Source organism: Pteronotus mesoamericanus, unplaced genomic scaffold (genome assembly GCF_021234165.1).
Source record: "Pteronotus mesoamericanus isolate MK-2021 breed Mesoamerican mustached bat unplaced genomic scaffold, CSHL_Meso_final contig_202, whole genome shotgun sequence".
In the NCBI taxonomy this organism is placed as follows: domain Eukaryota; kingdom Metazoa; phylum Chordata; class Mammalia; order Chiroptera; family Mormoopidae; genus Pteronotus; species Pteronotus mesoamericanus.
The window spans coordinates 806,726-832,500 of NW_026555086.1; the positions used below are offsets into that span (position 1 = coordinate 806,726).

Here is a 25,775-nt window from a genome sequence, read left to right on the forward strand (position 1 = left end):
GACCCCGAGGTCGGGGAAGAATCCCCTCCGAGCAGTTCCTGGGCACCTGCTCTTGATGCCATGGCGATATTGGCAGGGGGAGACCTGGCGCCAGCACCAGGACAAGAAGAGCAGGCCAGGATGGACGTCGCTTGCTGCTCATGATCTGCTGCAAAGAGCCCAAGACGACACGGACGGCCCTTCCAAGGGCCGAGCAGCGCAGAACCGGCCCCCCGCCCCCTGCCCGGGCAGGCGCGGTGCCCCGCTGCTGCAGCGCGGCCCTGCCCCAGGACCCCGCCTCGCCACAGTGGCCCGCCAGGCGGCCTGCCGGGAAACCCACGTGCCTCGCCGCCCCAGTGCGGCCAAGCGCGCACTCACCGTCCCCAGCTCACTGGGCGGTCAAAGCCCCCCTCCCGCACCATGGTTCTCTCATCTGAGTCTTCATGAGAAGAGAAAACCCCAGCTAACTGGTCCGACCTACACATACAGAAAAATGGCAATGATAACAAGCAAACATTGATTGAGTGGTGCCAGACAGGATGTGAAATGCTTTACACGTATTTTCTCATTGAAGGTGACAGCACTGGGACAATGCCACATCACAGGACACAGCAGCAACAGCCTCTCTGCTGTTTCCTCCCCTGGACACGTCCTGAGAACCCCAGCCTTCCCGTCCGCCAGAACCCCTGTGAGTTTCCGTGCTGAGCGGCCAGGGCTTTCGCTGCCTCCTGGCCTGGGGCGCGGGCCTCGGCTCCCGGGCAGCACGCGCGGCCGCGCCCCTGCAGCGGCACCAGTGGCGCCCGGCCTGGGTCCACCTGTCCTGTGCTGTGCGCGCCCCTCAGGCTGCTGTGCGTGTGGAGTCGTGGCAAGTGCACACGCCTCCTGAAAACTGTCCTCAGCCCTCGGGAGTCACCTCGCCTGGGAGCACCTGGGAGGTAAACTTCTTTCCCGTGGAGGTGACCCGAGCCAAGGGAGGGCTAGCACAGGAACAGACAGCTCAGGGCCCTTACCTCAGGGTGGGATGGCCCGCGCGGCCATTGCCACTCCAGTGTCCCCGGGGCTGAGCTGCAGTGGCACCTTTGCCTGGCTCTGCCCCCAGCCCCCTTCAGGTCTCACAGGCAAGCGCTCCCTCCTTGAACCCTCGCCTCCAAGGCCCGGGTGCACCTCCCTCCAGCGCTGAGATGCCGGCGTCCCTTTGCCTTAAGACTCGCAGGCTCCGCTGGGTTGCGAATCAGCCGGACGGCCAGCCCAGGTCTCTCTTTCCTTTGCATGTGGAAACAACCTTAATGCTGAGAGGGCTTTAACTCCTTCACCCTCAGGCAGCGTGTGGAACCAGGGGCCACGGGCGGCAGTCCCGCCTTCCATGTGGGAAGTCGGGTCTCGGGGGGCTGGCTCTCGGGTCTCGTCTGGCGCCCGTGCTGGGCCGTGAGTTGAAAACCCCTTTCTCCAGCTGCTCACGTCTCACTCGCCTCTCCCTCACTGCCCGGGCCCCAAAGCCCGGAGCGCCCCAACACAGCATGTGGGAGCCCCCCAGCCCCGCTGGGCCAAAGTCATCTGGAATTTTCTGGGTTTTGTCCCTTTCTCAGGGGCTTCAAGCTCTTCAGTCCAAGGGGCTGGTTGAGCAGCCAGTCAGCTTTTGCTGGATGCGGTTTGGTAACTCTCCCCGCATCTCCCGAGGGAACTGGAGGGCTGCTGAAGGACCTGAGGACGGGGCTTCGGTGCACCCCTGCCCTCCCTGGGGGGCGGGCGCCTCTTTCAGGTGTCGTGAGAGGCAGCACACCTGCTGGAGGTCTCCAGGTGGAAAGTCAGACTGAGGGAGCAGCCGCACAGGAAGCCCGTGGAACCCAGGCTCTCCCTCTGCTTCACACCCGCTGCGGCTGACGGCCGACTCGGCCGGACGTCACAATGGCAGCGCGGCGCGAGGAGGCGCGGCGGCAGCGGGAGGTGTCCGAGTGCTGCCAATTTATCCCGCAATCAAGAGCCATCGCCCCACTTTGCCAAATCGTGCAGTGGTTCTCTCTGCATTACATCAGGAACTGGAGACAGTAGCAAACAGCATTACGACGTCACAAATCAATTTTATTGAAAACGTATTAGGTTTCAGTAAAACTGAAGGATCCAACACTGGAAGAGAGGAAGCCGGGGCAGAGGAGACAGCGCACCAAGATTTACTTCTGAGTGCTGCAAAATATTGAACTAAAAATAACATTAAAGACGAAATTTGTAATGAATCTCAAGCTGCTAAATTCCCCAAGGCTGGGTCTGCCAAAGGCTCTGCAACAACCCTCTGTTCTTTCCTGTCTTTATGTAAATATTTTATACAGTTGTCTGTGCGCGTGTGCGCGCCCACTGTCATTTATATTTCAGTCCACTCTAAAATGGCTCTCAGGCTCCCGCGAGCTGAGCGCGGTGCGGATGGGGCTGCGCCGAGAGGTGGGTTGGAATGGGGAGGCTAAATGAAGACGGATACTTAATGGACTTCTTGTGTACTCCTATTCGGCTGCCATGGTTCCTGCCTTAAACCTGATTTGTAATTCTATGGGTTTTGTGACATTATGATAAGATGCGCTGTGCGGAAGGCTCCCATTTAGCAGGGACATTGATGGGCGTTCGCGTTAAAGAGAGTGGCTGACGGGCGGCCGGCTCGCGCCCCGCGGCTAATGCGCAGCAGCACCGGCCCCGCCGCAGCCGCCGTATCTCATGCTTTTCCCTGCATTAGACTTCGCCAAAGTGAACTTTTGGAAGAATAAAACACTTCCAAGGTAAATTCAATTTTCCCGAGTGTTGAACTTAGCTTTCCCTGTCACTTACCACTCCACTGGAGTTGGGGGTAGAGGAGAGCCTTGGCCCAGCTGGCGCACCGGGAGGATTGGAGCCTGAAGGAGAGGCTGGGGCTCGGGCGAAGGGCGGGGCCTATGGGCCGCGCCTGAGGGCGGCCTTCTCCCGCGGCCGGAGCTCCAGGGGCTGGAGGGGTGGCAGTGGGGGCCCGCTGACGTTCTGTGATCTGCTCTGCGGAGGAGCCGGGGGCCTGCCGAAGGGGACAGGGCTCCTGGCAGCCTCTTTCCTCTCCCAGGCCTCCTGTCAGCCGGCCCTGGCGGTGCCCTTCCCCGAGCCCGGCATGCCCCAGTGCTCCTGCTGCTCCTGCTCCTTCCCCCGGACCCGCCTGTCCCGTCACTCTGGGGGCTCCTTCGATGGCTCGCCAAGCTGGCGCCTGGCGAGGTGGCTAGCAAGGCGCTGCTGGGGCCTGTTGGGTGTCTCCCAAGCGGGCAAACCGTGGCTCACGTGGAAACATTGTGGGGGCAAAGGGACAAAGCGGCACGGGGGACGCCGGGGGCCCCACACTGGCTGGCACAGGACTGACACCCCTGATGTAAACCCGCCCCCCACTGGGCCAGCGCACTCTGTCCAACACCTGCAGGCTCTGGGACGACTGCTGCGGCCTTGCGCCTCCTCTCCTGCCGGAGCCAGGGCCCCACCGCGCCGTTCGGGACAGCCACAGAGAGCGCTCCCTCCTGACGGGGCTGCGGCGTGACCTCGGGGTCGGTGGGGCTGGGCCGTAGCCCCTGCTGGGGCTCAGGGCACGGAAGAGCGGCGGACCCTCCGGCCAGGCCCGTCCACGTCTGGGCCGTGTGACTCGTGAGGGCCCCACAGCCACTGCGGGTTCCCAGCTCCTGTGGCTGCAAGAAACAGAAGCGGCAAAGGGAACTCTGTCACCCGTGAAGAAGCAGGGACCGTGGAAGGACCCAGAGCAGAAAGGACAGCCCAGCCCTCCGGACGTACAGCCTGGACCTGGGGCCACTGCCAGGCCCAGGGGGCCTCGCCGCCGGCGGCACATCCCTCTGCCTCCTCCCGCAGGGCAGCCCTCGCTGCTTCTTCAGAACAGAAGGGTCAAGTCCTTGGGCCCCAGTTACTGTCCCCGGCCCACGGGCAGGAGGTGACTGGCACAGCGTGGACCACATGTCCAGTCTAGTCCCACTGCAGCAAGGATCGTCCAGCCCTTGTCACGCACCGGCTGTGACCTTCTAGCTGTCAGCAGAACGCAGGATTCAGGCCGGGGGCTGCCAGGTGGCGGTTGGCTTGCAGGAACCCAGCCCGTGGGAGGGGTGGGCTGCCTCCCTGGGAGGCCTCCGCGCCACAGCCTGATCTGTGACCCTGAGCCCCTCCTTTCCTCGGACAACACGTGTTGTCCAAAAAGCAGAGGCAAGGGCGTAAGAGACGCACACCTGCGGACCTCTGAATGCCCAGCCTCTGCCTGGCACCACAGAAGCGACATGTGGCAGGCAGCATGACAGCCCCCAAAGACCAGGTTCTTAGGCCCCTCGGGCGGCTGTAACAAAGCGAGAGTTCATTCCTCACAGTCCTGCAGGCTGGAGGTCCGTGACCAAGGTGCCTGTGTGGCAGAGCTCTGGCGGGGACCTTCTTCCTGGTTCACAGTCATCGTCATCTTGCCACGTCCTTGCATGAATGACAGAAGACGCCTGTTTGATGGGGCATGAATCCCAGGCCTAAGGGCCCCCTCCTCATGACCCAAGCAATGTCCCCGGCCACCCCTCCTAAAAGCATCGTCTCCGAGGGTCATGCTTTCAACATATGAACCCGCAGAGGACACACGCACGCTGGGACCACAGCAGGTTTGGATCCCTGGAGCTGAGAATGTCACCCCCTACGAAAAGAGGTCTTTGCAGATGTGACTCAATTAAGGCTCTTGCGATGAGATGAGGAGATGTCTTATCTTGGTGAGTCCCAAGTGCAGCCAAAGCAACCTTGTAAGATGGAGGCCGAGGGGGCTTTGAAGATGCCAGTGCTGAGTCCTGGGGAAAGGCAGCCACAAGCCAGGGAATGCCAGCCGCCACCAGAAGCGGGAAGAGGCACAGGATAGACTCCCCCAACCCTGCCCCAGGGTGTCCTCAGAGAGCACGGCCCTGCCGATACCGTGACTTGGGCCTAGCGATACTGATTTTGGACTTCGGGGCTCCAAAACCGCGAGAGAAGAAATGTCTACTGTTTTAAGGCATCGGTGGGTGGCGATTTGTCACGGCAGCCACAGGAAACATGAGACAGGTCCTTCTCACAAGGGGTTGTGATGCGACCGCCGCTCGGAGCGCCAGCCCCGGGCCACTGGCTGCAGGCTCTGTGTCCCAGACTCCGGTGGGTGTGGCCGCACCCAGACCCGGCTTGTTCCTTGGGTCTCTCCCAAGAGTCCTTCTGCCCCACACAGTGTGAGCTCCTGGAGACCCAAGACCTTGGGCCATGTGTCCCTGTACACCCCCAAGCCACCATGATGCTTGGTAGAGAAGAATGTATATAAAGAATTATTTTTGAATTATCAGCACAAGTGAGCAGCTAATGAAAAGTGAGTTCGTTAGTAAATGAACAGATGTCTTACAGCATCATCTTATGTTATTGTCTTACATTCAGTAGGCCTCTTAAAACATGTGACTTCCCAACCAACCTTAAAGGCCCTGAAGACAAGGACCTCTGCCCTTGCAGGAGGGACCCGCTCGGCATAGCCCGCAGCAGGTGCTCAGTGAAGACCTGCGGACTGATTGGCTGGTGATCGACGAGCACCCGGACCAGGCTGTACCTGGGCCTGTCACCCTTTTGAACTACGTGTCCTTCCCTTTGTCGGCAAAGCCTGTAACACACAGAGAAGGAAGCGTACAGTCTTGGGGCCAGGGGGATGCCCGCCGCGCATTGAGGGCGTCCAAATGGAAAACGGGTATTTGCCCAGCAAGGACACCTACCCTCCGGCCTGGGATGGGCCGGACTGTGAGCCTGAAGTTCTGTAGAGCTAACGGAGCTCTCAGCTTTCTAGGAGCCTGCCTTTGAGTTGAAACTTTGCTCTGCTTAAGCACGGGAACGAAGTAAAATGCAGGAGCGACGACCACCACAAGGCTACGGGCTCTACTAGCAGGGCTCCCTGCAGAGACGGCTGCTTGGGAAGCAGCGAGGACCTGCTGCGCAAGGGAGCTGACCCAAGACACCCAGTGAACCCAGGGCGAACACGTGGAGGTTTTGTGTAGACGTGTCTCTCATCTTTTTTTTTTTGAAGATTGGAGATTATTTCAGAAAATTACAGGTTTTCAGCATTTTCTTTGGGGAAATCAGCTGCCACTCTAGAAGCCAAATTTCAAGCCAGGAAACACTGCGCTGGGAGCTGAGCATGCTTGTGTGGAGACAGGCGTGGACCCTCGGCAGCCAGCCCGGCGCCACAGGGGTCGGGCCTGTGTCCCCTGCATGGAGACCAGCCCCGTCTGCCTTCCTCCGGGGGGCCAGACGCCTGCCCTGCGCCGCCCCGGCCGCACCGTGGTCCCCCCACACTCGCCTCGGAGCGGGCGGGTGCAGGGCGCCGATGATGGTGGTCCGCACGGGGCCACGGTGCACGAGGAGCTGGATGGCAGCTCGGGCGGCAGGAGGGCTTCTTCCCCACATGGGTCCCTGGCACTCCCGCCCGTTTTGTTGAAGGAGTGTGGGTGCTTGGCAGTAGACCCAGGCAGCGGGAAAGGTTCGAAGCAGCAGCACCTGGACGGCCCCCTCAGTGGCGTGGCCGCCGCGCGGAGAGGTTCGCCCCCACCGCAGTCGTCTCTCTCCTTCCCTCCTTCCGATCTGGTCAAGGCAGAAGACCGAGTCTGGTGCCCAGGCACCTTCAACAGGCTTCCCACACTTTTCTCATCTCTTTCACCTGGAAGGGAACAGACCCAAGGCTCTGCGCTGTATGCAAGCACGGGTATCTAGCTAGCATTTAATAATGTCTTGTTTTCACATTATTCAAGGCAGGTGACCCTGGTCTTGCATCTACGGTTATGATATAAAGGCTTCTTTTAAGTGACTGTGTGTGAATGCAAAGAACGGGCCAGATGGCACAGGTGTGCTGGGCAAACGTGAGTGCAGGTGTTCAGCGGATGGCGGTGTCAGATGCCTGGCGTTTGGGGATACCTGTCCCTGCCTATCCTGAGGGGCCCTCCAGTTCCTCTTTCTTGTGAGGCCCTGGGAGAGCCTCTCTCTGTCCTCAGCGGGCCACATCTGGTCCCTGGCTTCCACTTAAGGGGTGGGCCTGCAGTGGCCTGGGCCATACAACACAAAGGCTGCCCTTCCTTTCCCACCGAACCCCTGGCCTGTGGCCACAGAAAACGCTCTTTCCCTCCCACCGGCGCCGCCTGCACCTGCCCCCGCTTGAATTCCCTTGAGTCCAGTATTTCCATCAAAAAACATATTTGGGTGTGTGCGCTACATCAGGGCCCAGCAAGTTTTTCCTCCTGCCTGTTTACATTAAAAATACTCATTACAATTCAAATTACTTTCAAATTATGCTCATCTGGATTTCTGTGCTTTATAAAGACTCCCATGCCTATCTCTTTCTGAGGTTATAAGTTAAATTATTTTTATTATGATAGAAACTGCTTTAAAGACTCCGCAGACACTTGCTAATCGGTGGATAAGACAGCCTCATGCTGAATGAGCCTCTCTCACAGTCCACCGTGGAGCGGGGAAACTGAGGACCCGAGGCCCGGACACCGATGCTGCCTCGGACCCTCACGCTGCGCGCCGGGGCTGGCGGTGCGGCAGCCACAGTCCTGGGGGCGTCACCATCCCTGGCAGGGGGTGGGGCTGGGATGGGGGTGGCTCGCACTGCGCATCCTCAGTAGAAATGCTTGCACCCTCTACCTTCATCAGCAAATAAAAGGTATAAGAAAATACATGTTTAGGTAATAGGCGGGGACTTTCTAGCGCTTGGAGGCTTCAGCAGGGAACTCAGCGTGTACTTCCAAGCTAGCAGCTCCCAGGGCACCGCAGGAGGGTTCCTGTCAGAGGCCCGGTGGCCCCCACGGGCGCAGAAGGCGTGCCCTTCCATCTCTGGGACCACGCGCTTCATCCCTTCGCTCCCCCCTCAAGTTTTGGTGGCAGGGGTGAAAGACACCCTGCTCACACTGGATTAGGTGACATGTACTGGTAGACAAAGGGACCAGATGTCCAGGCACAGCTGGATCTATGTGTCTGGATGACATCAAAAAGCGTCTCTCCCCTCTTCCTTCCCATTGCCCCAGTGACCTCCTTCTCAGGAAGTCAGCGCAGCAGCCCCGGCTTCTCGGCCGCCGGCCTGCCGGCCAGGCAGCCCGAGCAGCCGGAGGCTGCTTTTCCTGCTGACCGGGCAGAGGTGCTGCGGCTGGCCCGCGGAGACACTCAGAGATACAGGAGTGCGCATGCGGGCCTGCTGTCCATGGCAAAGTGGCTGAAGCACCCTACACGTCCCATGGTGGCAGGCTGGGTAAATACATGGTGGGACAGCGTGCAGCCAGTGAAAAATGCTTTCAGAGAATAATAATGACACAAATATCCCTGACATATTGTTAAGCAAATACTGGAATGAATAAATACTAAGGTCACAGTTTTGTTACAAAATATATAAAATTAATAAAATAGGATGCAAATGTATTGATATACTCTCTCTGCATGGAAGAATTACAGATGAAATTATTTAAATTTTTATTTTCTAAGTTTCCTATTATGAATATGTATTCCTTTATATACTTAGAACAAAGTAAAAAAATATTGTTTAAACACCTGCATGGGCATGTGGTGGCTGACGAGGCGCTCTGCAGTCAGGGGCAGCAGAAGGAAGCTGCCCGTTCTCTGATCTGCAACTGGACCGATCCTCACGAAAACGCGGTGCCGCAGGCGGGCCGGAGGCAGGACGCGGCCGGCTGCTCGGAAAACGCAGCCCCGGGAGCTGGGGCGAGGGACCAGGGATGTTTACCCAGGAGAAATAAAAATCTATCTTTACACAAAAAGCTGTATCCGAACTTTTGTTGCAGCATGATTCATAGTTGCCAAACCTGGAAAAAGCCCACATGTCCTTCAAAGGGAGAATGGGTAAACAGCTCTGCCACTGCCCTATATCCATACAATGGAGCACCACTCAGCAACAAAGAGAAACAAATCTGATAAATGTAACAATTTGGATGACTCTTGGAGGCCTCCTGCCAGTGGAAGAAGCCAGTTTCAAAAGGTTGCACACCCTATTGGTCTGCTTCCTGGACTCTTGGAAAAGAGGAGCACAGCGCCGCAAGCCGCTCAGGTCCCTGGGGTGGAGGTGGGGGGGCGGGGGGGGGGGGGGCGGGGTGTGTGCCAAGGGAAAGCGGGAGCGCCCTCAGAAGGGTGGCGGCACTGTGCCGCGGCCTGACTGTGGTGCTGGGTGCCCAGGCCCACACACGTGTTAAAACCCGCACGACTTGGGCAGCGTAAAGGGAAGGCGGCCTCCAAGCTGCTTCTGCTCTGTGCGCCGGGCAGCAGAGGAAGTTCGGGTCTGTGTTTAACAAAATGCTGCCCTCAACCCCCCTAGTTTAGGTTTGCTGTCACACAGCCCTCAGCTGGGTCGTACTCCCGTCTTCCCCTGGGAAGCACGGAGGAAGGAGTCACGGGCCTGGGGATGGGGGCCCAGGCGTCCCCCACGGTGACTCCCCCCCCACCGCCATGGGGTGTCTCCGAGCTCCGCTGCGGCTCCCCCGGCGGCTGGCCTGCAGCGCGGGTCTCGAGCTCGCTCCCACCTGCCTGCCGTCCGCGCGGTGTCGGGTGATGGGGTTTGGGGTCTGCCGGGCGTTCTTCTTTCCTCCCTTCGCTGTCACGGCCATCATTTGTTAGTCTGAGGGGACGATTCTGTCACAAGCACATTGTCAGAAAGCTGCCGGCCTTGTGCGCCGGCAACAGGGGGAGGCCGCGCAGCAGCTGTGGTCGCATCAGGCACGGATCGAAGACTGCTCTCCACGTCCCCACAAACCTCATCCTGGCCTCTGCCCGCAGAGGTTGCATATGTGCAGAAATCCATCCCAGAGTGCCAGGCGGCTGGGTGCCCAGCACCCGTGGAGATGCCACTGGGTCAGGAAGCTCGGACGTCTGGCCCATCCGTCCTGGGACAGCTTTGACTGTGGGCCCCGGGCCGGGCAGTGAAGACAGCCGGGGGCGGGGGGGCTGCAGAGGCAGCAGAGGCAGAGCCGGGGCTTAAGGAAGGAGCAGAGGCAGCTGGGCTGGGAGTGAACTTGTCCAATTAACTGGAAAAACCTGAGGCCAGAGACAGCGCCGTGGCCCACGTGGCCAGGGGCGCTCCGCCCCTCTCTCCCTCTCTCTCTCTTTCTCTCTCTCACACACACACACACACACACACACACACACACACTTCGACCAGTGCCCTCCTTCCCAGAACACCTGCTTCTGGGGCTGCCGCCTCCGCCCCTCTCTCTGCACCCTCTGGGATGTGGGTGCAGAGACATCTGGGTGCAGCTGCAGGTGCTGCTGTGCCCAGGGCACTGGAGAAGCCAGAGATCCTCTCAGGTTCTTCACCCTCAAAACAGACCTCAGCCCCTCCCTCCACTGCTGCCCACCGGCCTGGCCCAAGCCTGCGCAGCCGTCGCTGCCCGCTCGCGGGCCTCCTGCTCTCGCCTGGGCCCCAAGTTAACTCTGCGCACAGCCGCCCCGCGGGCTTTTAGAGCCGGAAGCGGGGGCACGCGCCCCCCCCCGCCCCGTCGCAGCCTCCGTTGGCCCCCGCGCCCCGTCGCGCCCTCCCGGGGCCCGGCTTCGCTCCCTTCCCAGCAGCCCTCGCTGCCCTTCACCACGCTTTATTTTTAGTCACTTCACTGGATGGTTTTCCCTCTCGCCGGAGGTGCGGGCTGCAGGAGGGCCTTTGTCTTCTTCACGTCTGTGTCCTGGCTCTTACCGGGCGCGATGACATTTACTGAAACACGCTCTTTCTGTGAGCCTCGGTTTTCTCAGCTGTCAGGTGGGGGTGGCAAGTCCTGGGTGCTGCACCCCTGGGGGGCTTGTGAGGGTTAAATAAGACCCCTCGGTCTGCGATGGCAGAAACGCCCCAGGAGCCTCATTAGGCTGCTGCCACCTAAGGATGCTAATTTTGCAAATGCGTCCTCATAATCTCAGCACACTTTTGAGGTCCTATTGTCAGCTACAGCACCCCCATCCCCAGGCGAGACACCTGGGAGTCTATTGCAAATAAATTAGGGACGCCTCATTCTCAGCGAAAACGTCTCAGGGAGATTTATAATTTTATTTTTTTTCTATGTGTGCAGAATAACATAAATCAAAAGGAGCAATCGTCTACCTTGTGTTTTGACTACTTTGACCCTCTTCAACCTCTGCCAATTTTTATCTCATTTTTGTTTAACTTTATACATCAGAGTTTAATTTGAGAGCTGGTGGGGAAGACAGTGATGCATAGGTTCCATCAAGTGCGGCTGAAATTACCCTGTCCCCTGGGGCTTCAGGCTGAAGGGAGGGTCCTGGCCTGGCCCAGGGCAGAGGACGACTCACACTCGGCCCCTGGGACCCAGCCCCTCCGCCCAGCAGGCTCCGTTGCCGCCACTCAGGGATGGATGGGTCAGGCTTGGGGGCTCCTGGGACGGCGCCCCTCCAGGGCGCCCCCTCCCCAGCACAGCCCGGCTCAAGGCCTTGGCTGCAGGGGGCCGTGTCATTTTAGGGACCAGAACAGGACTTGGATTAACATCGATTTTTCCCTTCTTGACATCGTCCTCTTCTCTGGGAAACTGCGTCCAGGCGGCAGCACAGTCTGCCAAGGAGCACGGCTCTCCCGGGGCTCAGAGCGGCGCCCGCTGCCTGCGGGTGGCCTGGCAAGAGCCGCTGTGAACGGGCGGACAAAGGGGCGCGCTGCTTCCCTCCGCCTCATCGCCGCACGCCTTCCTGCTGGCCTCGGCCGTTCCCGGAGAGGACAACCACGGCTACTGACCGATGAACTGGGCCGCTGACAGAGGCGCTCGCCTGCTGCTTGTCATCCCAGAAACTTGCAAACGTAGCTGACGGGCGCCGGGGCCAGAAGGGGCCTGGCGGTCTTCTTGCGCCACGCTCATTGCTACAGCAGGCTTCTCCCGCGGAGCCTGGCTGGGGGCTGCACGGCTCCACTAACCCTCCAGGGCCAAGCCCCTGGGACTGTGACCCACGGGTTAGCAATTTTTAAACACACGTTTCCTTTGTGGCACTTACCACAGTCTGAAATGACATACTTGTTGATTACAGCCTGTCTCCCCACTAGACCCTAAGAACACTGACAAGTTCTGTAATTAATTCACGAGAAAAGTCTGTTTGTTCACCTGCATCCCTCGGCTCGGGCACAGGGCTTAACATCTAGGAAGTGCTCAATAAATCTTTCTGAGTGAATGAGTCCAGAGCAAGCAGGGATGGAGGGAGGCTGCGCTTTGTTAGCAGCAGGGCAGGAACAAGGGCACGGGGTTAAAATGCCCAGGTACGGACGTCACATTACATCCGACACCTGACCCCCCACAAAGGCCAGGACGGGGTGAGGGAGGCACTATAAGCAGCCGGACGGGGAGAACTGGGAAACAAGGCCAGTGACAGACGCCCCGGCAGAGCCGGCCCGGCACGCACTGTCCGCGCAGGCGCGGTTTCCGCTCTCGGCCCCGGGCCCTTGGGTCGGGCTGGTCTGCGCCGAGCTGTGATGTGTCAACGGCGCACCAGCGCTCAAAGGTTTATGTGAATAAAGAATGTAAAGGGCGTCACTAATTGCCTTTCTTTTGATTACATGTTGAAATGATCATTTTGGGGTATAATTGGTTAAATATTAGATTTAATTTCATCTTTTTTCTTCTTTTTAAAAATGTGGCTACCGTTAGATTCAGACAGTGCCGTACGGCCGCACTGGCTCCCGCGCCGGCCTGCAGCACCGCCCTCGGAGGGCCTCGCCGCCCGCGGCCTCGCCGCCCGCGGTCTCGCCAGCGCACCCCACGGACGTGGCCGAGGCCGTGGGTTCTGTCACCTTTGACCGAGTCATTCCATTTTTTTTCTATGTCCTCCTGAAATGTGAAAAAATTCTTTATATAAAATTTATTAATTGTACTAATATGATGAAAACCAGCAAATAACCTAACCATCTAAATAGTAGCATGGTCATATTAACCCTGTTGCACCTATAGAAAGGAATACTATGCGGCCATCCAAAATTCTGTTTACCACAGACTTTTGTGTTGTGATGTGGGAAAATCTGCGCCAATGCTCGATCGGAACGTCGCCCTTCCAGGCTGCACACGATCAGTGTAACTCGAGGGGGGCAGCTCAGAGAGTGGTGGGGAGGCGCGCCAGCAAACCGTGAGATGGCAAGTGACTTCTGTTCCTGTTCTCGGTGGGTTTTGTTCAGTGCGCTTTCGATGAAGGAGACTCACGCGCATCTCGTCTCAGGTAAAAGGAGCTGCCTGGCTGCTGCCAGTGGCTGTGGTTTGGCTCTGCCCCTTGGAGGCGCGTTCGGCACACGGCAAACCCCAGCGTTCTTTCTGAACGTGTGTCCTCCATAACGTGGACCCTTAGCAACTTAATCCCTCAGCAACTGGCCTCTCCTCCATCGCCCAGGACCCCCGCTGCGGGCGGCAGCGCAGCACGGGCGCCCTCCCAGCGTGGCGCTGGCCCAGGCTGGGTGTGCGCGAGGGTGCCCGTGCCTGCGCGCCTGTCCCGCGGCCCTCCCGCACAGCCGTCCCTGTGCCGGACCCCTGGGGGCAGGCCTGGACACCGGTCTCGGCACAGGACCTCCGCCAGCAGCGTCCGGGGGGCTTCACCTGAACTGGAGTCGTGGCAGGAGGCTAGGTAAAGACAAGGCGGGCAGTTCGAGTGCGTGGTCGCCTGTCACTCTCCGCGGGTACTCTGAGGGCGCAGCTCTGAAGATGCCCCTCGCCGTGCTCCTCGGCTTTCCCGCGGCAGGCTGTGTCCCGCGCCCGCTGGGCCTCGGGGTCGGGAAGGGTCAGCCTGCCTCCCCCTGTGCCTTCCTTCACCGCTGCGGCAGCCACCTGAGAGCTCCTGCCAAACGGCCGCCACGGGAGCCCCTCCTCCTTCCAGGACCCAGAGCTGACCCGGGACTTGACTGGGAACACGGTGCCTGTGTTGTGCAGGGTCCCAAGAAGAGAGACGTGGGGTGCGTGGTGTCTGTGACCCTTGTGTGGAGGGCAGGGGCTGAGCTCTGGAGCTGAAAGACCTGAGGTCACATAGCGCGCTGCTCCTACCGGCCGCGAGGCCCTGAACGAGTCCCCTCAGCTCCCCGGGCCTCACCTTGCTGGTCTGCAGGATGGGGTGAGGGCCCTGCACCTCGCGAGTATTGTGTGGATTCCGTGAGACGCCTGACTTCGTAGTGTGTTGCCAGCATGGAGTGAACCCCCCGCAAACCTTGGCGATCACTCTTGTGGCTTTCACGCACAGGGGCCGTCAGCCTCACGAGTGCCCACGTCCCATCCGGCCTCAGCTTCCAGAGGCGGACCCTCTCCAGGCTCCAGCCCGCACTCCGCCCGGGGCCGCAGGGGCTGCCTCGCTGGCCTGAGGCGGGGGCGAGTCACGGGCCAGGGCCGGGGGCGGCCCGGGGGCGGCCCGGGGGGTGCCCTGGGCAGCCTCACTTGTTCGTTTGACACCACGCCTGTGAAAAACAGCAGAACAAGAAACACGGCATTTGTGGGAAGCAAAGGGGAAGAAGGTATAAATTATCAAAAATGCAGGAAAGAATAAGACATTTGAAATAAAGACTTTTGTCTTTAAAATTATCTGTATCAACCTCAGAGTAAGTGCACTTGTTACAAGATTTCTGGAAACAGGTCCCTGCTCCTCCTGCCTCTTTTCTTCATAAGGCCTCTTCTCTGTAACTCCCTTTGGGGGGTTTCTTATCCACGAGGGTTCGCACCGCAAGGGGTCGCTCTGGTTAGGAAGTGTTTTATTAAAAAATATATGTTTGCTACAGAATGCCGAGCGATATATTTAGCTGGTCCCTTCTGTTTTCTTCCTTTCTTTAATTTTGAGAATGCATTTATTAAAGCTGGGGACAGCGAAACAAGGAAGGGCTTAGGGAAGAAGACGAGACAGGAGCGAGGCCGGGCCGCCCTGGCTCACTGGGAAAGAGCGGTGCAGCCACAGGGGCGGCCGTCGGCCCGGGAGAGGTCGGAGGGCGAGGGCTGGGAGGCAGGGCCGGGGGCTGGTCCGGGGCGAGCTGCCGCCGCCACGGCTCCCCTGGCTGCGCGTCTCCTGGGCACCCCGAGGGCTTAGGAGGTTCACGCCCGCGGGGGAAGCAGGGGTGCATGTGCTCCCAGGATGGAGGGCGCCCCTTCTGTTTATCTCCAAGGCTTTCTGGCCACGTTCTAAATAAGCACGTTCTCAGGGCAGCGGCCCTGGGAAGGGGCCTCAGAAACAGCCTCTGCGGTGGGAGCTGAGCGGGCGGGGCGCGGGCGGGAGAGCGGGCTGTGGCCTCACTTCTGCTCCTGAGGGCGCAGCCAGCGGGCCGGGCAGGTCGGCCGGCCCACCGGTGGGGGCCCTGCCCTGCATCTCACCTGGGGGTGAGGTGGGGCCGGGACTCAGGGCCCCCGAGACCACCGGGCAGCTGCGGGCTTTGGTTCACTTTGCCGCCATTTATCCCAGCCACGGGCCCTTTAAAGCATATGCGTGTAGGTAGCAGTTGTGTCCTCGAGAAACAGCAGCTCCTCTCTGACGTGTAACGTGAGTGTTAACGTCGCTGAGAGCTCTTATGCTGATTCGTTCCATCTAGACCAGACGTGTCCCTCGTGTGAGTCTGACAGAGGTGAGGCGGGCTGTGCTGCGGGGCTGCTCCTCAGGCCGGGCCTTCGGCTCAGAAACGCGGCCGGCCCACGCCTCCCAGGGCGGGACCCGCACGGGCCTGGCCGGAGCTTCGCGCAGCGTCCTCGCGACAGCTGCCATGCAGTCCTACCTGAGCCCGAGCCGTCTGCCGCACGTGTGACGCTGGCACGCCCCCCGCCACCAGCGCCGGCCGCGGCGGGGAGGACGCCAGGGGAGCAGCGGGCGGGCGGGGAGTGGGGGCCGCCTGGGCCCCCCTGGCCGCTGGGGCCGCTTACTGCAGGGACGGCAGTGAAACGCTGAGCGAGTCGGCTAAACCTCTTTTAAAAAAAATCAGGGACACGTGCAGTGCGTAATAAATGATTACCATCAAACGTCTCACAGACCTTATTATCCAGAAAAGTAAGTTTCAGAGGCATTTTCCTGGGAGGAGAAATTCTGTGAGAAGGCGAGCGACACCGCTGTCAGGCCAGGTCCTGTGAGGCCCGTGTGCGCCCGTGTGCGCCCAGGCACAGACGTGCCAAGGCGCGCACGGGGCTGGTGCGTGGGGCGGGGCGGAAGCAGGTTTACAGTTGTGAGTACGTGAAACTCAGAGACAGTTCTTGCATTATTTGTTAATTATTGTACTATTTCCCAAACTGTAAACCGACTTTTGCCTCGGCCTGTATTTACACAGATGCATATCAGAAAGTATCCGTCCAGATCGCATGTGTGCCCATGTGTGCCCACGTGTGCACAACTGTGCAAGCGTGTGAGCTGGTTTGGGTCCCTTTAGAGGATTCAGGGTTTGGACGGAACTTACCCCGATAGCTGAACAATTACGGAGGAGCGGCATCCTCGGAACAAAATGACCTTTTCATCAAGTTACAAAACATTAAAGGTTAAAGAATGTTTGAAAGGAAGTTAATACTTTTAAAACATTGGGGAAACTGCCATCTTTTCAAAGACCCAACCAAAACGCAAGGACAGGGTGGACGGAGGGGCGCAGGCGGTTCCTGGGGGGGGGGCCGTCCCCAGCAGGAGCCAGAGGAGCCGGCCCGTGACCCGCCCAGCTCTGCGCTCAAGCAAGGAGCCCTCCGCAGGCCGGCTCCTAATTGCGATTCTGAAGTCACATTTCTCCCTCTCGCCAGTAACGATGGCTAAGAGAGCAAATCAATGAGAGTGTCACATTTCCAGGCTTCTATTTTCCATCCGACCTGGACGGTGCAAATTCCAGTCTCTACTAACAGGAGAAAGAGAAATATCAGGGAGCGTCTCTGCTGTACCCCTTCCTTTAATTAACTCCCAGAAAGGCCTGGAGGAATGCGCCTCCTTGGCCTGCAAAGGCCCCCGCTCCCCAGGAAGCCAGGGGTTCTGTGCCCTGCCCTGCCTCTGGCAGCCTGCACACTCCCTCCAGCCCACGGCGAGCGCCCGGCTGTGTGTCCTTGAGCACCCCCGCCTCGCCCCGTCTGTAAGCCTTGTCTCCAGAGGGGTCTGACCCTGTGGCCGGAGGGGAGGTCACCACAGACTGGAGAGCTGCGTGCTCTGTGTCAAGTTCTTCCCTGAAGCTCCAACACCTGCCGTCCCGAGGAGCCTCGCTGGGGCCTGCGACGCGGCTCTACCGTGACTTGCCCAAGAGCACAGAGCTAGTTACACGTGGCTCTTTCAAACCTGGCCAGTCACTGAGAGCTCCCAGCATGGAGCACAAAGAAGCAAAGGCTTCAAAAGGCGTCTCTCACTTTGAGAGCGTTTTTCCCCCGGAGCCCCTACTCAGGGTTTATTTAGGAGGAGAGAGCCACCCCAGGCCAGAGTGGGGATTTGGTTCCAGGTCACTTGCGGGGCCACGGCCACCAGCTCAGCCCCGCATCACGTGGTCAGAGCTTGCACTCACTTGCATGTGCCCACGCACGAGTCCGCAGCAGAACCCTGTGTGCCTGACCCTTCCAGGCGGCTGATGGGCACTGCTCTTCTTAGCAAAACGGGCTGGCTGCAGCCGCATCCTTTCTGCTGGGGCCTGGGGTAGGATGGGCCGAGGCCGGGCAGTCCGCCCTCTGCTTTCTCACCTTCACTGTCTTCTCTCCTGACGCGCCCCAGATAGGACCATCCCCAAGAGAGAGCAGCTTGCATTTCTGGGCATTTGAGATGGCAGTGACTCCTTGACAAATTTCATTGGTGGAGGATGACTCTGGCCCATTTTCAAGTCTCATTTTTCCTGGCCGACAGGTGAGGCCCGAGTAGGAGGAAGGAGGGTTTGTGGGCTGCCCCCCGCCAGGCAGGGCTCCCCCAGCGCCCCCTCCCCGCGGTCAGCCGCAGGAAACCTCAGGGTGGGAGCCCGGTCCCCAGGCCCTCCCCCCAGCAGGCCTGACCCCTGCCACCAGCCGATTCCCGAGTGCATCCCAGCATGCCCAGGCCAGAGCCCCTTCTCTTCAGCCAACGAACCTCCTGGAAAACCTTGAGGCATGCAGAAGCCTTCTGAAGAATTAATTCCCCTATTTGGGCAACATATTTTGAAGGCATTGATAATATCTGTAAGGTGATCCGAAGTCAAAATTCACTCTCTGTCAAATTTGTGTTGATTCCCTACCCCATTTTTCCTACGCATGGTTCTCAGGGAGCCTGGACCATGCTCTGCGAGTGCGCAGCCCCCGCCCCCGCCCCACCCCGACCCCGGCCCAGGGCCTCGGTGACCGGCCCCTGAGCCAGGGGAGCATGGCCGCAGAGGGCAAACCGCGGTGCCCGGCGGGCCCCTGCGCTGCACGCGGACCCCTCCCGGGGCCCTGTGGCTGGGAGGAGGGCGGGGCTCCAGCCCCACTCGGGGCAGGGGTAGGGGCGGGGGCGGGGGCGACCGGACTCTGAGTCCTGCTGAAACGGGGAACGACAACTGTGCTTCTGAAAACTCCGAGTGCTTTCTCATCAGACCGCAAGGCCAGGGTGCGCCCAGGGAGCCTGGCACCAGGTGCTGGTGACCGCGCGCGCGTGAGACGTAGTGGACAAGAGGTATCCGTGAGCCCCACCCGGTATCAGGTGCAGAAGTCCCTGCCGCGCCCTAAGCTACAGCAGGAGCCCAGCCAGGAGGCCAGCTCACCCGGCGGCTGTGGAGCCCCCCTTTCGGAGGAGGCCAGAGGTCAGCACCTTCCCAGAGCTCCATTTCCACACCCCTCTGGCCGGGTGTCTCCTGCGGGACGGGTGCTGGGCACACACCCAGGCTGTTCCGGGGGCCAGGCTCCCGCAGCCTGGCCAGCCTGGTGGCTCCAGGCGGCGTGCAGGCCCGGGGCGCCCCGCCCGGTCCCAGCTCTCGGCGCCCGGTTCGCGGCCCGCTGGGGCGCACAGTGCCCTGCAGGGCAGGCTGGGTCGGCCGCCCCTAGAGTTTCGGCGCCGCTGCCGCCGGGCTTCGGGGAGGGCCGGCGTGGTCCATGGTTCGGGCAAAGGAGCAGGCGCGCTGCTTGCACGGAGCGGCGGGGCCCCGGAAAAGGAGCAGAGCTCCCCTAAGACCCTCCTCGGTGTCGCCACCTGCCTCTGCCGTCCGTCAGCACTTCCCGCCGCAGGACGCGGGAGGCTCGGCGCCCGGCCCCCGCCACCTCCCGGCCCCGCCCCCGGCCCCGGGCGGCCGCCCTGCTGTCCCGCCTCTAGAGGGCGCGGAGGGGCGTTGGGACGGCCACCCCCGCGCGGCCCGGAGCGGAGCCCCGGGGCTCCACCCCTGCCCGGCGGGCTAATTTGAATATTTCATTGGCCGCCGCCGGTTTGGTCAATTTATCATGCAAATACGGGTGCCCTCGCGCCAGAGAGGAGCCGGCGCCCGCGCGGAGAGCGGCGCCCGATTGGTGGCCGAGACACCGGCATTTGTAATATTTTTCTTTGGGCATTAGAGTCATTTACCAATGCCATCGCCGCAACTCCGGGCACTGCATCACAGGCCACTTAAAGGGCTTTATTGGCAGCTTCGAAACTTCTTAACAGGTTCTTTTATTTTAAGCCAAGTGTCAACCTGTTTCTGACCGCCCCCCCCCCCGAAAAAAAGGCAACAGCAACTAAAACTACTCGTTCCCTCGCGACCAGGGCGGGGTGGCCGTCCTGCGTGGTTAGAGGGGGGACTCGACCTCTTTGGGGCGAGCGCTTGGCGCACCCGAAAGGAAAAGCCTTTGTGAATTCGTGTGGGGACGAAGAGGGGGTGGTAGAAGAGAAAGCGCAAGAAACCAGAGAGAGGGGAGGAGGGAGGGGGCCGAGGTGGCAGAAAGAGGAGACTGAGGGAGAGGGGCGGCCTCGGGGCCGCTCTGCGGAGCAGGGAGCCGTGGGGCTGCCGGAGCCGGGAGCCCAGAGACCGTCCCCCAAGCAGGGGCGAGCCCGCGGCCCAGCAGGCCCGAGCGCTGCAGCGCGCCGGGCCGGGCGGGCGCGCCGGGGGCTCCGCGCTCCAGGGAACGGTAAGGAGTGAGGCCCGCGCCCGGAGCCCCGCTCCTCAGCGCCCGCCCTGCCGAGAGGGCTGTGCTCGCTCTTTCCCGCTTGGAAGCCGGGAGCAAACACAAACACGGAGGGTCTGGGGCGGGCGAGAGGAGCGGTGGAGGGAAGAGAGAAAGGGAAAGGGACCCTCGCCGATTCTCCCTCGTCTCGCAAATTCCCTGGCTCGTGGCTGAGGTCACCGGTGAGCAGAGCCAGGCTGCCTGCGAGGACCTGCTTCCCCTGCAGGTTCCTGCGTCCGAGCACCGGCCTCTGCCCGGGCTGCCCACGGGTCGGTTCACACACGATCCGGCGCGGCGGCCCTCGTCCCGCCCGGGAAGGAGGGGCACCCCCGCTGCCCCCAGCGCGGCCCAATGCCCGCTAGGCAGAGCCCCGCCAGGCACAGCTGGCTCAGTGTAGCTCTTGGTTTGGGAATTTTTTTTTTATAGCTCTACCCAAATGGTTTCCAAAAATCCATTTCAGTCAGAGTGGGAAAAAACACCTTGCTGCAGCAAGCAATTCGGGAAACTCACCCCACAGCTCAAGCTGACACGTGGGGTTTGACAAAGCCACGTCCACCAGGAACTCCACACTCCCAAACGGACCTGTGTATCCTTGCTTCCTAGGTGGAAACACAAAGACCTCTATTTTCTGTATTTAATCTTCGGTCTCCTTAAGCATTTTTTTGGAAATTTGGTAAATGATTGAGCTTGAAGGAGAATTACTGAAGAAGGAAGAGTAGAGACTCAACTGGGTTCCCCAAATGTAAAAACGCAGAATGAGAGAACAAGAAACCTGGGGTTAGGGAGGGAACCCCAGCTGAAAGACCCACCTGGGAGATGGGCAGGCAGAGGGGGTCCCGGGGACCCTGTGGCCCCCTCCTTGTTAGGTATATGGTTCTTATGACGTTCCTAACTGCTTAGAAAGCCGGGGGCAGAAAAAAACGAGCTGTGGCGGAAGGGGCGTCCGGACCTGGGTCCCTGGGGGCTTGGCCAAGTCAGCTTCCAGTCACATCAGGTTCCGGCCAGGCAGGCCGCCTTGCTCTGCCCCCACCCAGCCGCCCTGGGCGCCACGGCTGGCCCGGCAGGTCACTTTCTTTGGGCCAAGTGGTTCTGGTGGGAATGGCCGGCCTACAGTGAGCAAATGAGCAAAGGTGGGTTGACCTCTGCCCTGCACTACAAACAATTTACAAAGCGGGAAGCCGCCCGGGGGAGGGGAGGGCAGGGCAGGGGTAGGAGGGAGGGTGCCCGCCTGCTGGGCGAGCAGAGAGGCGCAGTGGCCCCCACCAGTGCCCAGGGCGCAGAGCAGCCCCGCCTGCTGGGAAGGCGGCCCCCCGCCCGAGCCCCCACCCCGGCGCACCCGGCGCACCCAGGCCTGCGGAAGCGACACTGGCTGCGGCTCTGACTTTCACAGGTTTATTTCATGTGAAGCTGTAAAAATTCTTGGGAGAATTTACAGACAAAATATCCTGTTTGTTAAGAAACAAAACTACCGGAAAAAGAGAAACAAACTTCCCTACTGCGTAAGTGTACTTTTAACAGTTTACCTCTGGCAAGGGCTTAGCAAGGGCCCAGGTTCTGAGCGCTGGGGCCCAGGAGGCAGCGGCCAGCTCCCCTGAGCCAGGGCGCCCCCTCCCCAGCCCAGACCATGTGCGAGGCGGAGCGTGCAGAGGGGACACCCAGGGCCTGTGCCCCACGCGGGAGCACTCAGGAGAGCGCTTGGTCCTGCCCACAGACACCGGGCTCCCCACAGTCCCACAGCCAGGCTGGTGCCCCGCGCTGTGGAACGGGGTTCAGGTTGCCCAAGAGCACTGCTCAGGTAGCTGGCCTTTCCTGGTGGCCTACGCCTCCCTCAGGGCGTAGAGAGCCCCTCTTCGAGGCGTGGGCTCGGCCCCTGGGTCTGGGCACCGCAGCCTGCCCTGGTGCCCTGCCTAGGCCCGCAGCTTTGAGTGTGGAGCATGCCTTCGTCCCTGAGGTCTTTTACCTCGCTGGCCAGTCCAGCCTCGTGTGGGTCAGGCGGGCTGTCACCTGCGGCCCTCGGTTCTGCCTCAAACCCGGCCACCCCGGGCTGCCTCCGGGAGGCGGCTGCAGTCCTCCCCGCAGATTCTTGGTTGCCCAGGGCAGGGCGGTTCCCACCCGATCCCCGCCCCTGCGCCGCGCACCAGTGCCGAGCCACGCCTGCTTCTGACTTTTTTCCCCTTCTGATCTCTGGGTGGGGCTGGGGTTAGCCCACAGCAGGGCTTTCCCAGGCCCCTGGCCGCCAGGCTGCGCGCCTGGCGGCCGGAGTTCACAGGGCTGGGGTCCGGTCTCGGGCCCCTGATCTGAAGCAGCAGCACTCGGACTGAATAGCGCTCAGCGCCCCACTGCGGAGGAGGAGTGGGGTTCCACTGGGCCCGAGGTGCAGTCTTGGGGTTCAAGAGCTGTGTCCAAGGTCCCTGGGAATTTTCTGGGCTCTAAACATTACTGCCCAGACCGGGCGGGGGGTGGGGGGCGGAGGGCGCCGGGCAGCAGAGGAGGCAGCTACAGGCATTTACCACCCGGTCGGCCGTGTGGCTCCAGTGCCCACTCAGCCTACCTTTCCAACTTTTATTTTTCATGGTTTAAAAATTACTCCCAGAAACACGGCATCCCCCAGAGGTGGGGACGTCTCACTGGCCTGGGGGTTCCCTTGAGCGTGACTTCTACGCTAAGAAGTTAGCAGGCGCTTGTGCTCCGGGCGCGGAAGCTGCGGTGCCTTTTTTCGCAGGTGCCCGCCACTCTCCGCAGTGGGGTTCGGCGTTTCTCTCCGGTGCCGCTCCTACAGAGCTGTCGCCCCTCCCCGGGCGCGGGCCGCTCTGCCCTCCTGTCTAACTTGAGGGCGCGAGGCTGCGAGGTGCGGCGCGCTGGGCCGGCACCGGAGCCGCCGGGTCTCTGCTTCCTGCGGGTAGGAGCCCAGCAGGCGCCGCCTTTGGTTGCTGGAACCGCGGGACCTTGGTGCTCACCCGAGAGCCCTTCCCGTGTCCCTTCTAACTCTGGAACCGCGGATCCCACAGGCACTCAGGTGTTGACCCCTGGTGTGGTCGCTCCGAGGGGCGTAACTCGCCAGGCCCCAGGAACGAAGTGTTTGCAGGGGGAATGAAGTCAGTGGGTGCCGGGAGCAGCCGCCCAGCAGGCGTCCGAGGCTCTGCCTGCGCCTCGACTGGAGGCGCCCTTTGGCCCGGTGTGACCGATCAGGGACAAAGACGAAGATGTTTGTCCTCGGGACAGCGCAGGGGAGGCACGGGTCAGGGGGCAGGGGAAGCCAGAAGCAAAGGCAGGTGCTGCTGTGGCAGCCGCGCAGCGCTCCAGAGAAAGGCGCTGGGGACTCAAGCCGGGGCCTGGCCCTGTTCTCCGAGCACCGTGAATTACAGACGCGCCGCCATCCCGAAGCCGAGCCCGTGGTTCTCCCTGGGATCGCGCCCCCCAACCCCCACCCCGCGCAGGCCTTGCCACGCACGGCCAGGCAGAAGTTTTAGCTCGGGACTTTCCAGGTGAGGCTTGCCCGGCGACTCCCACCGCCCGGCTCGGCCCAGCTTCGGGGGGTTTAAGCCCCCGCAGTCAGGTAGCCTCCCGGGGTGTCTCCCGTGCTGGCTGCGGATTTGGGGGGCTTTCCGCGGTCCTTTCCTCCTGAGCCACACCCAGCCCGCAGAAAAGGACGGAGAGCTCGGTGGGATGCAAGGAGGGGTGCAGCGACGCCATCCTCTCGTCTGCCCCATCCCTAGAACGGGGTGCGGAACTTGTCACGTTTGGAGGTTCTGATACGAAAGGGGTGCTGTACGGCACCGCAGAGAGGCGGGCTCCGTCTGCTCCCAGCCGGCCGGGCCGGGCAGCAGGGTCTCCGTGCCGCCTCCGCAGAGCCTGCACGGTGCGTGGCGGGCCGTCGCTGCGCTGTGCAGCTCACCGACACTGATGGATGCGCCGCGGGCTGGACAGACAGATGTTAGGGCGGGTCGCACAGCGCCAGGCGCCGGAGCTGGGGAGGGCGAGGCCTGGACCCGGAGAGGGCTGCGGGAGGCACGGAGACCCGGGCTCGGGCCGCGGCCGGCAGGGGGAGGGGGCGGAAGGAACCGGGGTTTGGCTCCGGGAAGGAAAGGAAGAGGTAGAAACGCGACTCCGGGCGCACTCTTTGCCTTCCGTGCGTGGCGCCCCGCGCAGCGCGCCCGGCACCGCCGGCGCGCCGGGAAGGTGAGCCAGGGCGGGGAGGTGACCCCGCGCGGCGCCCGCCCTCCGCCAGGCAGAGGCCCGGGCTGCGAGACCAGACCCGGGAGGCCGCGGGCGGCGGCTGCCAACTCACCGTTTCCTCCTTCGCAAGAAGCGTTTCACGCCCCACGGCCGCGTCTCCCGGGCCTGGTGGGTCGGTGGCTCCGGCCTCCTTAGGCGCCCCCTGCGCGCCGCGCCCGCCCCGAGCGCCCCCCCGCGCGGCCAGCTCCCGGTCCTCGCCCTCCAACCACCCGCCACTGGCCCGGCCGCCCGCCCCGCCGCGCCGAGCGCCCCTGCCCGCCGAGGCGCGGGGCGGCTTCAGAACCGGGGGACGGCGGCGGCCCCTGCGTGCGGGCCGGGTCGGGACCAGGACCGAGCCCGCGGGCCGGGGCGAGCGGGGTCGACCTTACCGCCAGGTGAGACCACGGGCTTCGGTCTACAAGGAAAGACAGCCCACAGGCGAACTTTGAAAACAAACTTGCGGAGACAGCCACAAAGGAAAAACGAGGAGAAGAGGGGGCAAGAAAAAAAAAAAAGGAGGGGAAAGAGACTAAAAAAGAGACGTAAGAAATAAAAGAAGGGAAGAGGAAGGGAAGGAGGAAGGACGAGGCCGGGCTCGCAGCCCCGGAGCGCTCGGGCGGCCAGTCCCAGGGCGCGGGCGCCGGCCCTCCCCGCCCATCGGACGCGGCCCGGGGCAGCCCGGGAGCACAAGCCCGCGTGCCCGGGGGCAGCGGCGTCTCCGCGACCAGAGCCCGGCGGCCGCGGCCGCGCCCCCACCGCCGACCGGCAGAGCCCGGAGCCGGCCCCGCGCGGCCGCCCCATTCCCGGCCCGCGAGCTGCCCAGGGAGACGCAATCGAGCCCGCAGCGCATCGATGCGCCGCTCCGGCTCCGGCTCCCACTCAGCCGCCGCCGCCCGGGCGTCGTCCCCGGGAGCCCGGGCTCCCCCGCACCCGCGCGGCCGCCCGTAAGTGAGCCCGCGCCGCCCGGCCGCCGCCGCGGCTCAGCCAATGCCTCTGTGCGGGGCCCGCCGGCCCGGCCCGCTCGGCGCTTGGGCGACCCCGATCGCCCGATCAATAATCAATTTCTTTCGCTCAGTACTGCCGGCAGGCCGGACGCTGGGCGCGGTGGCCCCCCACTCGGGGGCGCCCCGGGGCGGGGGATGGGCTGGGGAGCCCCAGTGCCTTTCCCCGCCCCCGTCCCGCCCTCGGATCCGCGGGCGCCCGGGGTGGGGGGCGCGGCAGGGGACCGCGATCTTCCCAGTCTGGAGAGGAAACTTGCGGGCACCCCTCCCACTGCGACCCCCAGGACGGGCCCGGGAAAGTTTGCCCGGGAAAAAAATGGGGGGAAGTGGCGGCGGCGGGTCCCGGGGGAGGAGCCGGGTGGCGCGGGGCCTGAGGGCCGCCCCCACCCACCACAGCCTGCGGCCGCCTCCTCCCTCCAGGGCGCCCGCCCCGCCCCCGCCCTGGGCAGCCCCGGGGGCGCGGGCCCGGATCCGAGGCGGAGCTGGGGGCTTCGGGCGCGGCGGGTGGAGAGCCTTGCGGCCCGGGCGGAGCGGCGGGGGCGGCCAGGGGGCGAGA

At 62.1% G+C, this 25,775-nt stretch overlaps 1 protein-coding gene across 1 annotated transcript in view; it reads left to right on the forward strand.

Moving 5' to 3' along the window:
- Positions 1-1,884: 1,884 nt before the first annotated feature.
- Positions 1,885-25,775, forward strand: part of TSHZ3 (teashirt zinc finger homeobox 3) — a 79,769-nt gene continuing 55,878 nt past the window's right edge. Inside the window, exons 1-6 of the mRNA XM_054570270.1 lie at positions 1,885-1,983; positions 3,053-3,198; positions 3,398-3,518; positions 5,470-5,616; positions 6,256-6,541; positions 8,025-8,174. Of these exons, the coding sequence (XP_054426245.1) occupies positions 1,885-1,983; positions 3,053-3,198; positions 3,398-3,518; positions 5,470-5,616; positions 6,256-6,541; positions 8,025-8,174 (949 nt within the window). The remainder of the gene's footprint in view (positions 1,984-3,052; positions 3,199-3,397; positions 3,519-5,469; positions 5,617-6,255; positions 6,542-8,024; positions 8,175-25,775) is intronic.